The sequence below is a fragment of the Anabrus simplex genome, chromosome 1 (genome assembly GCF_040414725.1).
Source record: "Anabrus simplex isolate iqAnaSimp1 chromosome 1, ASM4041472v1, whole genome shotgun sequence".
Taxonomy (NCBI): domain Eukaryota; kingdom Metazoa; phylum Arthropoda; class Insecta; order Orthoptera; family Tettigoniidae; genus Anabrus; species Anabrus simplex.
Window position 1 is genome coordinate 1,091,501,143 of NC_090265.1, and position 13,546 is coordinate 1,091,514,688.

Below are 13,546 nucleotides of genomic sequence, written 5' to 3' on the forward strand. Positions count from 1 at the left end.
CTAGAATACCTGAGAGAGACAAGCCACTTGCATGTGGTTTGGCATTCATCACTATGAACAGGAGAAATGCCTCACATAATTTTATGAATGTTATGAGAACATGCGTGTTGGCTCTGCGAAACATAGGCTATGCTTCCCTTTCAAAAAGGATTTTTGAAAAGTATCCATTACCTGCTTGGCCTTTTCAAAGACATGGAATCTTTCGGCATTAAATACATTCTCACATCACGTTTGAATCAAGACTGCATGGAAAATTTCTTTTTGCGTCTAACAGGTCTTGTACATTTTTACGATCACCCATCTCCACCTGATGTCAAAAATAGGATCAGACTGTTGTTATTAGGAGCCAATTCCAGCTATATTCCTGTTTCCAATGTATCACCTGTAGCTCCTGCCGAAGGAGAGGAATTTGTTACGTCGGCTATGTTTGGCAGCATCCTCCCGGACATGACTGAAGCTCTGGCGATGACTGAGGGTGACAAGGATATTAATGACATTGAATTGCCAGCTGTTGATAGTGATGATCTATCCTTACAGGAAGATACTGACTGTAGTGTGGAAGGATTCAAATACGTTGTGGGGTTCATTGCATATCGCTGCCGAAAATTTGACAGGTCCTTGTGCACGCCTAGAGGAGAGTTGTTGACACCGCCTGATGACCCAAGTCTGGGGTGGGTACACTGGCTGTCTCGGGGAGGTTTGCTCGTCCCTTCTGATGATTTCATGGAAATGATCACTGAATTCAAACTCATATTTGCTGAAGTTCATGGACGAACAGATTTGAACAGGGAACCAGAAGTTGTGAACAATATGTTTGTGAAGCTGAAAAGCCGCTTTCCTGACGTCCATCCACAAGTCTTGAAATCATATGCTAAGATCCGAACCTTATTCCGTTTGCGCTGGTTGGCTGCAAAACAGAAATAAAAAAAATAGAGGCTGCCCGTAAGCGAAAATGTGGCATTTATCAACAAAGTAAGTGTTTTCAAGGTCAAGAAATGTTCGTGACCATTGCATTTGTTGTTTTAAACTTCATATGCAAAGCCATGAGACCTTTGCTTTTTGCACAGAACTCGGAAAATAACTTATTTCATACCCTGCCTCGCTTTCATCGACTACGATTTGAACTGTAGCCCTTTTGATGAAAATCGAGTAGGTAGTGAATATACTAGACTGTGATACTCTTCTTGACTTATGTGAACGGAAAGAAAGACAAACCATTTATTTGATGCTAGTGTTCCAAGACTTGAATTTATTACACATCACAATGTGTCCTGTAAGTTTTCACCGTGAAGTGTTGAACAAATTAACAGTGTTTGTGATATAAAACAAACCCCATCTGTCAGTCACAGTGAGGTGCAGATTCCATGCATTTCGTCAACATCATCTTCACTAAAGTAGAAGTGAATAACAGTTAATATAGCCTTATTTATTTGCCCCGAATCTGTTGACTTAAACCTAAAATGTCGTGCATTTCGAAGTATCTCTTATTTTGTAGCGCTGCGATGTTATACTTTACCTTGTACAGAATATATGTTTCTATAGAATACATTGGATGACGTTCAAAAATTCTAAAATATCACTTTGGTATATTATTAAATTGAGAAACATTACTCGCGTGCTAATACAATCTGTCGTTAGCGGCTACCAGCGATGTTCCATGGTGATGTCACAGCGACAGCCAATGGCAGCCCGTAACGCAGAATGACTAACCTTACTGTTCTCTATTAACCTTGAGTCCAACTGCTTTGAGATCTTGCTGAATTTCATACATCCATTGCCCTCTTGTCTTCTTTCCAAGATTAATCATGACTAGTTGTCGAAGAAGATGATTTCCTGGCAGTTGCAAGTTGTGAAAGAAATACGAGATTCTATTATTATTATTATTATTATTATTATTCTCCTTCATTGTGCTGCTGATTGGGTCAATCTCTCGATAGAGAGTTTCATTAGGAAGAATTTTGCAGACACCCTTGACCTGGTATTTTTTATTTATGTAAGTTTGGATGATTCTTCTTTCAGTATTGAGGAGCTGATCAGTTCTTCTTTCGTTTTTAATTTGGATCAGTGTTTCACAGGCATAAGTGGCTTCTGGGAGAGTTACAGTTTTATAGTCTTGGATCTTAGTGTCTATTGACAGGCATTTATTATTATACATTGACAAGATTTTTGGGCTTTTTTCATTTTGTTAGTTCTGTTTCTCATTTAGTTAAACATTATGATTACTACAAGATATTTAGATTGTAGAACTGTGGTAATTTTTTGATCATTTATGAAGACTTCATTTATACTCAGGGGTTTCATTGGCATGATATCAGTTTTCTCTAAGGATATTTGTGATATTTTTAGGGTGATTTTTTGGAGACTGGTGATCTGGGTACGAACTTTTCCCACATCAAGGGCTAAGAGAACTAAATCATCTGCAAATACCAGGCAATTTGTTCTTATTGAGGGTTTTACTCCAATTTTAATTGTAGGTGGGTTTTCCTTTTGCTAAATTTTCATGATGTAATCGAGAGCCATATTGAGAAGCAGTGGAGATAACATTGACATGCAGCCATTTTGCTACAGAGAAACTTTATGTTTTTCAGTTCCCCCCTATAGGTAGTTACAAAGCCCATACGTAGTTTCATTTCATCACATCCAATTTTTTTTAAACAACTTTTTCAGAAATTCATGAAAATGTCTAAATACAGAAATTAACATATATCTTTACATCAATTATACTATTATTATTGTGTTAAAGCTGGTACACTTAGACATAATGGAATCACAAAAATCTCATAAAACAACTGAAATTAAAAATTATGAATAAAGTATCCTATAATTATTTTTTTCTAGCTTAATACTGCAAGGACACTTGAGGTAAGAAGTGTGTTGTATGAGCCACTTATCCCTAAAAGACAAAGTACTTTTGCCCCCACTCCATTTTAAGCTTGGGGTTATGAAGCAATTTATTACTGGCCTTAGCAGTGAAACTACTGTAATTCCATTTCTAAAACGGGAATTTCCAGAAAAAAGTTAAGCAAAAATTAAAGCGGATATATTTGATAGACCAGAGATACGCAATCTAATTAGGGATCTAAATTTTCAGCCAATGAATGAAACAGAAAAACCTGCATCGCGTTCATTTAAAAGCTTGACAAAATTTCCTAGGTAACAAAAAATCTGAAAATTACAAGGAAACTGCCAAGGAAATGTTAGCTAACTTCAAATCTGTAGTTTGTAACATGAGTGTGAAACTTCATTTTCTAAACAATCATATTGACTACTTCCCCCAAAATCTTGGAGCAATGAGTGAGGAGCAGGGTGAAAGATTTAATCAAGATATTAAAACAATGGAAATAAGATCCCAGGACAAGTGGAATGAAGCAATGTTAGCGGATTATTGCCGGTGCTTAAAGAGGAGTTCATCTTAAAGTCACAGCAGGACATCAAAACGGTGCAACATTTCGACCAACAAATTGATCATATGAATGGCTGTATATACTTTTTAATAATATAATTCAATGTTTTATAGTTAGTTATACACTTGAATTTAATACTGCAGTGTTCAAACACGTTTAAAACAATATACCTAATTGACGTTATTGACATTTTTGTTCAAATTTTTGAAGTATTTCATTCTTATATCTATAAATTACATAAAACGGAGCATAAGAGAGAAAATCTGAATACAGACATGGATTCTACATCCCTCAATACCTAAGCAGTCATTTCAGATATATTGCCTTATTAAATTCTACGTATTCTTTTTAACAAGGATCTTTGTGAATTTTTATGTTTTTTTGATTTTCTTTTCAAAATTACAAAAAAACTAATGCGATACAGAAAATCTGAACACATATGGATTCAGGGCACTTTAGTTAAAACAAGAATCAGTAATATTTTTGCTTATGGCAGAAAAGAATTAAAATGCATATCAGTTGAAACCATCAAAGCAATTGAGGATCCTAATGGAAACCTGGCCAGGAAAGAAGAGGACATCAGAGAGGTTCTGAGGAATCATTTTGATCACCTACTGAACAGGACAGAAGCAGATCAGAGAACAAAAGAACCAGCTGTTGAAAACTGCACAGAGGTACCTCCCACTACATGGGCAGAAACAGAAGCAGCCCTTAAGAAGATGCCGCAAGGGAAATCCCCGGGAATCGAAGTCAGCACGGACATGATTAAAGCAGCAGGTGTCCACAGTTTACAGTGGCTACACAGAGTGCTCAATGCAGTTTGGAAAGATGGCAAGAAACCTACTGATTGGAGCAAGGGTGTCAATATCCCCCTGTTTAAGAAAGGAAATCGCAGAAAATGTTCCAACTACCGGGGAATAACACTCCTTTCTCATGGGCTTAAGATTCTTGAGAAAATCTTAGAGAACAAATTGCAAGTCATCTTAGAGCCACAGTTTGAAGAGGAACAGAATGGCTTCAGGCCTAACAGGTCCACAACAGACCTAATCTTTGGTGTTGGTAAGTTCATGGAAAAATATTGAGAAAAAGGGAAAGATCTGTTTATGGTTTTCCTTGACACTGAGAAGGCATATGACAGCATTGCAAGAGAGAAGATATGGGTATGCCTGAGAAAAAGGAATGTGCCAGAGGGACTGGTGAGGAAAGTTCAGATGCTGAATGAGAACTGTACAAGCTGTGTGCGACTGGGTGACGGACATTCATCCAGGTTCAAGACCGAAAGTGGAGTCCACCAAAGCAGTGCACTATCCCCATTATTGTTTATCGCCATTATGGATGACATAATGAAGAACATAGAGAAAATTTTTGGTGAACTAAATGCAACGGCCTTTGCTGATGATGTTATGATCTGGGGAGAAACTGAGGAATAAGTACAGTCGAGACCCAATGAATGGAACGTTAAGTTCCAGGAGTTCAATCTCAAGATAAGCGAACTCAAAACAGTAGTGATGGCAATAAACAGAGAGGGACGACCAGCGAACATCGTGCTAGGAAACCATCCACTAGAAAGTGTGGAAAGTTTTACATACCTCGGCAGTGTAATATCTCGAAATAAAGTAGCCACAAAAGAGGCGGCAACTAGAGTGCCGAAGAGCTCTTCCTTTTACCAGCAAGTACGAACCCTCCTCTCAGATCCCAAAGTATCAACAAAATCAAAGCTGGTGATGTTCAATTAGTACTTCATACCAATCTTAACCTATGATATTGAAACCTGCACCCTCACTAAGAAAGACTCATCAAGGTTGCAGGCATTCGAGATGAAGTTCCTTAGGTCCACAATTCAAGAAATCAAACTGGACAAGTTGAGGAATGATGTGGTTAGGAAAGAAGCTGGGATTGTTACATCATTGTTAGATCGAGTCAGCATGTCCAGACTGAGGTGGTTTGGGCATGTAATGAGGATGGAGCCAACAAGAACAGCATATATTAACTTGGAGTGACATGTGGCAGGGAAACTGATGGTGGGAAGACCAAGAACCCACTGGATGGACATTGCAGATCAGGGAAGGACACTGGAGGACGTCATTAACAACAGAATGTATCTCAATATGACAGAATGGAAGAGGCTCACCAACAGTATCCGGGAAACTGGAACTGTAAAATGATGATGATGATCAGTGTAATCCAAAACCTTGCCAGTTTTTATTCTGAAACATTTTAACACTTCTCCCCTGAACTTTAATATGATATTGGTTTAATGTTCGACTAATTACTTTTATAGTTTTTGGAGATGCCATAAAGTCCCAGATTTTTGTTCCGCAGTAGTTATTTTACGTGCCGGTAAATCCAATGACATGAGGCTGATGTATTTGAGCACCTTCAAATACCACCGGACTGAGCAGGGATTGAATCTGCCAACTTGGGCTCAGGAAGCCAGCACTCGACTCCCTGAGCTACTCAGCCCAGCTTTTGATATACAGGAGAGAAGGCTGAGTGGACTCAGGTTATCTTATTTAAATCGTGGGAAGTAACTTAGATGAAAGTAATGAAAAAGACTGCTGACATATAGGTGGTAGGCATAAGTGGGCACTCGCAATGGGAAGGTAGAGGCTACGTTAATAATGAACACTACGGTAGAAGGTGTTTGTACAATTCAGGTTCAGTTGAGGGGTAATGCAACACGAATGGTGGAGAGGGTGGTTATTTAGGAGAACAGTGGACGAGGCCACGGAGTATAAGAGAAGCATGGGGGAGACCAAAGCAACATTGGTTGGACTTTGTTTTTAATTATTTAAAGATAGGAATTGTGAAATCAAACAAAGCCACAGTGATAGCTGCAAATAGACAATTTTGAAGGTACTTATATAATTCACAGAGGTTTGCAAACTGAACCCTGAAAAGCACGATAGTATGAAAATATTTTATTTTATTGTCCTGAATTTATTTGTACCCAATTTCAATTTTCAATTTTATAAATTCATTTAAGCTTAGGCCTGTTGGAAGTTCTGTAGACCCTTCACACATTAAATAGGTGGAAAAAATACTAAAATGACATGAAGCAATATCTGAAGTAGCACAGAGGAGAGATTCTTTCTGGTTGCTAGGGACCCACCAACCTGCCCCTAGAAGTATTATTACCTATATAGAAGAATTAAAATGGACGAACTGTAAATCTCAGATTTGCCACAATTTTCTGTGTTCCTACTGGCTGGCTTACGTCAGCTGTCATGAAAATTACAGTAGTTTTCTACTGCCCCAATAGACCTTGCATCATGCATGTCCACAAGACTACCACCTTCATTGAAAAGAAAAGAAGGAAACCGCACAGTTTTCAATTGCCATGGCGGGCGCATTGTGTTTATCATATTATTCATTCCTTTCCACATTCCTATCTCTCTAAATATGGTAGCATGATTTAGCACCTGTTGTTGGCAGGTTCGAACCTGGCTCAGTCTGGTGCTCAAATCAGTCAGTCTCATGTCGGTATATTACTCGGCACTAAAAGAACTGCTTCGAGGAAAAGTTCGGCACCTCGGCGTCTCCAAAAACCGTAAAAGTAGTTAGTGGGGACATAAAATCAACATTATTATGTTTCTGAGACTTTCGTTTGGAGCATGGCAATGTATGGAAGTGAAACAAGGATGATAACTCGAACAAAAAGAAAGAAAAGAAATTATAATTTTACCTTCTGCAGCCCAGCACTCGCTACATTCAGCTGTCGTTTGTTTACACGCTCAGGAAGGATGTTGTCAAGAGGCGCTCATTGCTGCCAACCTGTGTACTTAGGAAGTAATGGGTTGTACTTCGATAGCTGGTGGCGGTGATTATTGTTACATTGGTTAGACCTTTGGTCTGGATTGGTTCTTGCCGTGCGGACGGTTAGGATAGGATCTGGACAAGATCATTGGTCTGGATGGTTAGAAGCCATGAAGTGGCCCTAGGCCCCTAGTTTCGTGAGGAAACACGATTGGTCTGAAAGGTTAGGATTCTTGCCATGGACAAGACTATTGTCCTGGATGGTTAGGATTCTTACCGTGGGCAAGACCATTGGTCTGGACGGTTGGAAGCCACGAAGCGGCCCAAGACCTCTAGTTTCATGTGGAAACACGATTGGTCTGGACGTGCGGATGGTTAGGATAGAACCTGGACAAGACCATTGGTCTGGACTGTTTAGGAGGCTCTACATTAACGTAAGTATTAAATTAAATTACTGCTGTTGTGTATTTCACATTGTTTCCTTTACATGGTGTTTTTCTTTGTGCTTTTATTCAGCCGGGGTTGGTAATGCAATGTATTTGTCAGCAGTGATGGCAATGATATCACATTCTGTTCGCGTTGACCAATGAGAATTCACGTAGTTACTTTAGCCATGGCAATGGCGGGTGCTGCTCTTATTAGGTTATAAGAGTAAATGTACTTCTGGGGGTGGGATAGTGGGTTCCTAGACATCGCAATGAACACATCTCTCCTCTAAAAGGAATTCCAAGTGAGATTTGCATTATTTTTGCTTCCTTATAATGTTATAAACTCTGGGCTGCGGAAGGAAAAATTATACCAAGAAAGAGAATAGAAGCTTTTGAAATGTGGTGTTACAGAAGAATACTGAAGGTGAGATGGGATAGATCGAATCACGAATGAAGAGATACTGAATCGAATTGGTGAGAAGAGATCGTTGTGACTAAATTTTATGAGAAGAAGAGATAGAATGATAGGACAAATCTTAAGACATGCAGGACTTATGCATTTGGTTTTTGAGGGAAGTGTAGGAGGCAAGAATGGTAGGGGTAGACTAAATTATAAATATGACAAGCAGATTAGAGCAGATGTAGGATGCAGCAGTTATGTAGAAATGAAAAGGTCAGCACAGGATAGGGTGACATGGAGGGCTGCATCAAACCAGTCTATGGACTGATGACTCAAATATTATTATTATTATTATTATTATTATTATTATTATTATTATTATTATTATTATTATTATTATTATTATGTTACCTTAAGGGGAGATTCAATCACGTATGGCGCTGCTACATCATATAACTTCTTGTAGGCTTGTAATGAACCTTCACTGCCGCTCCAGATCCCTTCCTGAGCCGTATAGTAGACTACACCATATGCAATTCCAACCTTTGCTCCGAATCTGCAAAAAAGAATGAATAATTCTGTTATACTGTAGTTACATGGAAAAGCAAAATAAAATATCTATCAGAATACATAAATTGCACATAACCTTATAAGGCGAAATGCCATATTTATAATTTTCAATCGCAAACGAATAAATCGAATGGCAAAATAAGAAAAGACTGTAAGCTCTAATTCATAATATGAGAATGGTATGACAAATAAAAGTTCCTCTCATCAGTTGCGATAACGTACGGTTGTAATCACCGCAAAAACTATCACACACTGCTTATGCCTTATGATTATGAACCTATGAACCAAAGAGCCCAAGAGGAGAGAATAGAACTTCCATATGCTCCGTGGACGAGGGTTGGGCGCGACTGAAGCCGCAAGGGCGCAAAGAGAATGAGTAGCAAGGGCGCAAGCAAGACCGACTCCAATCCTCAGACGCAACGAGCTAGAATAACATAGAGAGGCGGAAGCGCTGCCTGGGTGAAGCTAATAGAACGAACGTCCGCCATGTTTCCTGTTGTCACACAAGCAAGGGGGCATGGCCTTTAAATGACGAAAAGTGTAGAAAATACGCATTTTAGAATCACTGGGGGAGAATTAAAGACCGTTGCCGAAAGCTTGAAGCATTAAAGCGAATACCGCCACTTCATCATATTGCGGCACGAGGCCAACATCACGATCAGTTGATTGTAGGGTAGTTCGAAAACATCGCACAGTGACATACGAATAGGCCTCGAAATCGGAACAAGAGCGTTACCCTGCTTGGCTGTTGTGGTTAAGCGTAAATTAGAATAAAAACGATGGACATAAATATTTATGACAGGAAGCCTTAAAATCATAGGGACCTACAATAGGTTACAACCTCATTCTGTTCATATTTTTAAAATTATTGCATCCTCATGAGTACTGTGTTCCTTTCTTAATCTGTTTACCCTGTTTATCCTTGGTTTTTCCTACGGACTCAGCGACGGATCCCACCTCTACCACCTCAAGGACAGAGTTCTGGAGCGTGAGACATTGGGTCGGGGGATACAACTGTGAGGGAGGGCTACACCTGCTATGCTGAACAGGGACCTTGTGGGTGGGAGAAGGAAGCGACCGTGGCCTTAAGTTAGGTATTTGCCTGGAGGAGAAGTGGAAAACCACGGAAAATCACTTCGAGGATGGCTGAGGTGGGAGTCGAACCCACTTCTACTCAGTTGACCTCCTCAGGCTGAGAGAATCCCGTTCCAGCCCTCGTGCCCCTTTTCAAATTTCGTGACGGAGCCAGGAATCGAACCCGGGCTTCCAGGGGTGGCAGCTGCTCACGCTAACCAGTACACCACAGAGGTGGCCCATGAATACTTTACCACAATAATCGTTTAGTGTAATTATTTATTATAATATAGGGGGGATATCATGTTTCTCCCATTACCATATCATACTGGGATTACTAGCTGAAAGGTAAGCTTGAAAGTTGTCCATTATGAATTGTGGCATAGTTTTAAAAACCAAGGCAACAGACATCTACAATAAAGGCTGTATACATTTCAAAAATAGCAGTAAAATACTGTATTTACCATACTTGGTGTACGTTTGAACGAAATAAGTTTTTTTTTGTGGTTACATTTTCTTGGAGGTGGGCGCTCCATTTCCTTTATTTGTAAACGTGAATGAAAATTAAATAGGGCTGGAAATGTACAGAGCATAAGCAACTGAATTGAGTGGGATACCATTTATCTCTTTTCGCTCTCACAACGCATTGTTCCGTTAATTCCTTGTTCTTTAAACGAAATATGAAACAAAATTCGATAAACAATTACCGTGGCTATCCGTACTTTCACTAAGTAAACAATAAAATGGATTTAATTATAAACAGAAATTACAAAAAGGAATCTCGGCTATAATTCAGTAATACTTAAAGTACGATATATCCTTGGTTCTATTACTCCGATTAGTACAACCATACACTGAGCTTACGGCTGGCATTCTTGAAAGCCAGAATCTATGTTTTCACTTCTTAAAACTTAGGGAATTAAATTGGCATGCACGATCTCCCTGTCACCTCAACATATGCTCTCGAGCCAATTCACTTTGTTTTGACAACCGTTAACATGGCTGCCTCTTATCAACTTGCTTCAAGCAGGGAGCGCTGATGACAGGCATACAGCCCCTCTATGTTATTCTAGCTCGTTGCTCAGACGGTAATATTAAAGAGCATGGCGGCTGAAGTAGTCGAATTGCTGGTATTGGCTAACACGAAAATATCACGTACATATTACACAAACAGCGGTAATTTAACATGATAAATGTAACATCATAGAAAAAAAAATCACTTTTACACGTATGAAAACACTTCGTCAGCAAGTACGCACCACATATAATCAACTAGAATCATATATATTCTACTAGAAAAGAGACAAACAAGCTGATTATTTAGAAATTTCAATTAGTCAAATAACGTCTTCTCTTAGATTTCACTTCGCTGCATAGATAAACATACATGATAAAACTGTTAACATGATATTTCTAACATCATTTTGAATGTTTCAAAGTAAATTAAGGTGCGAAATTCCTCAATTTATTCACCCTCATGACAACTGTGAAACATAATTTCTTGCCTTAGATTTGAAACGGTGGACAATTTCTTAAATTCAACACACAAAGAATGGGAAAGTACACCCGAAATAATAATGTTATTAGCTTTACGTCCCACTTACTCCATTTGTTACGGTTTTTGGAGGCGTCGAAGTGACGAAATTTAGTCCTGAAGTAGTTCTTTTACGTGCCAGTAAACCTACCGGCACGAGGCTGACGTATCTGAGCATCTTCAAATAACACCGGACTGAGCCAGGATCGAATCTGCCAACATGGAGTCAGAAGGCCAGCGCCTTAGCCATCTGAAGGCCGGTCTCCACTGATTAACATTTAAAACCAACATGTTAAATTTAACATGTTACAATTGACACGTATATTGTGATTGTGTCTTCCAATTGACTTTGTGTGTTAATTCAGAATGTTAAGGTTAATACTTTTAACATGTTGGCGTGTTTTCCGCTCCAAGTGGAAAACATGTCAAGTCAATTCGTTGTTCGTGAGATGTCGACACAACTTCAGCAACTTCTATGCAGTTTCCATGTCAACAGATAGCCAGACGACACAAACGACGTGCTTCTCGTGAAGTAGGTTTATAGTTACAACACTCCGCAATACTCATTCTCTTTGTTATAAGCTCAAATATAGTACGCGCACATGTGTCGTTCTCTTTGCACTATATTAAAATTTATAGTCAGAAATGGAGTGGAGCAAGGAGATTATTCTGGACTTAATTAATTAATGATATAATAGAAAGGACTTATCTGTGGATTGTCTAATCAAAGGAATACAGATATAAAGCGAAGAAATCCGGCAGTTTCTAGGAACTCAAAATTATCTATAATTGTTCCCGCGAGTGCATCGAAAGAAAACTAGCGTCCCTCCGCTCTCAGTACAGTCGAGAATTGTAAAACGTTCAGAAAAGTCGGGGGCGGGTGCGGACAAACTTTATACTTCAAAGGGGTGTGCTTTTGAAGCAATGAGCAGGATGAGGGGAGGAAATGTGCCTAATAAAACTGCATTTCTAAATCAACAAGAAGAAACCGTGGCAATAAGGAAGGCCAAATCCTCTTCATCTGTTTCTTTTGCGAGTGGCTTTGGTCGCACCGACACAGATAGGTCTTATGGCGACGATGGGATAGGAAAGGCCTAGGATTTGGAAGGAAGCGACCGTGGCCTTAATTAAGGTAAGCCCCAGCATTTACCTAGTGTGAAATTGGAAACCACGGTAAACCATCTTCAGGGCTGCTGACAGTGGGATTCAAACCCACTATCTCCCGGATGCAAGTTCACAGCCGCGCGCCCCTAACCGCACGACCAGCTCGCCCAGTAATCCTCTTCATCTGAGTCCATTGTCCTTGTTTGAACATACTAGAAACCACCTAAATGTATTACCACAAATTGATACAATGAACTACATGTATATAGAAAAAGGAAGTCAAGTTTAACATGTTTATTAAGTGTGGACACGATTTTAAATGAAACAGTATTCAACATTTAACATTTAACATGTTGATGGTGTCACCAGTTAACATTTAACATTTTTAACATTTAACATGTTGTTGTTAAATGTTAATCAGTTGAGACCGGCCTTGAGTCACTCAGCCCAAGTACACCCGAAATGATTATGTTAACCCAATGAACGGACGGCCCTGGTAAAGGCCGGTCTCCACTGATTAACATTTAACACCAACACGTTAAATTTAACATGTTACAATTGGTATGTATATTGTGATCGTGTCTTCCAATTGACTTTGCATGTTAACTCAGAACGTTAAAAGCCGGTCTCCACTGATTAACATTTAACAACATGTTAAATGTTAAAAGTGTTAAATGTTAACTGGTGACACCATCAACATGTTCAATGTTAAATGTTGAATACTGTTTCATTTAACATTGTGTCCACACTTAGTAAACATGTTAAACTTGACTTTCTTTGTTTATATATAGGCCCTAAGTAGTTCACCATATCAATTTGTGGTAATACATTTAGGTGGTGTCTAGTATTTTGAAATAAGGCCAATGGACTCAGATAAAGAGGATTTGGCCCTTTGTTATTGCCACTGTTGCTTCTTGTTATGACTTAGAAATGCAGTTTTATTAGACACATTTCCTCACCTCATCCTGCTCATTGCTTCAAAAGCAAACCACTTTGAACTATAAACTTCGTCCGCTCCCGCACCCGACTTCTGATTTTCTTGCAATACTCGACTGTACTGGGAGCGCAGTGACGCTAGGTTTTTTTCAATGCACTCGCGGGAACAATTATAGATAATTTAGAGTTCCTGGAAACTGCCGGCTTTCTTCGCTTTATTTCTGTATTCCTTTGATGAGACATACCACAAACAAGGCCTTTCTATTGCATCATTAATTAAGTCCAAAGTAATCTTGCTCCACTCCATTTCTGACTATAAATTTTAGTATAGTGCAGAGAG

General features: G+C 39.1%; 1 protein-coding gene across 1 annotated transcript in view; it reads right to left on the reverse strand.

Moving 5' to 3' along the window:
* Positions 1-8,910, reverse strand: part of QIL1 (MICOS complex subunit MIC13 homolog QIL1) — a 29,729-nt gene extending 20,819 nt beyond the window's left edge. Inside the window, exons 1-2 of the mRNA XM_067150397.2 lie at positions 8,635-8,910; positions 8,400-8,544 (exon numbers count right to left, since the gene is read on the reverse strand). Coding sequence (XP_067006498.1) covers positions 8,400-8,544; positions 8,635-8,654 — 165 coding nt within the window. The 5' untranslated portion in view covers positions 8,655-8,910. The remainder of the gene's footprint in view (positions 1-8,399; positions 8,545-8,634) is intronic.
* Positions 8,911-13,546: the final 4,636 nt, after the last annotated feature.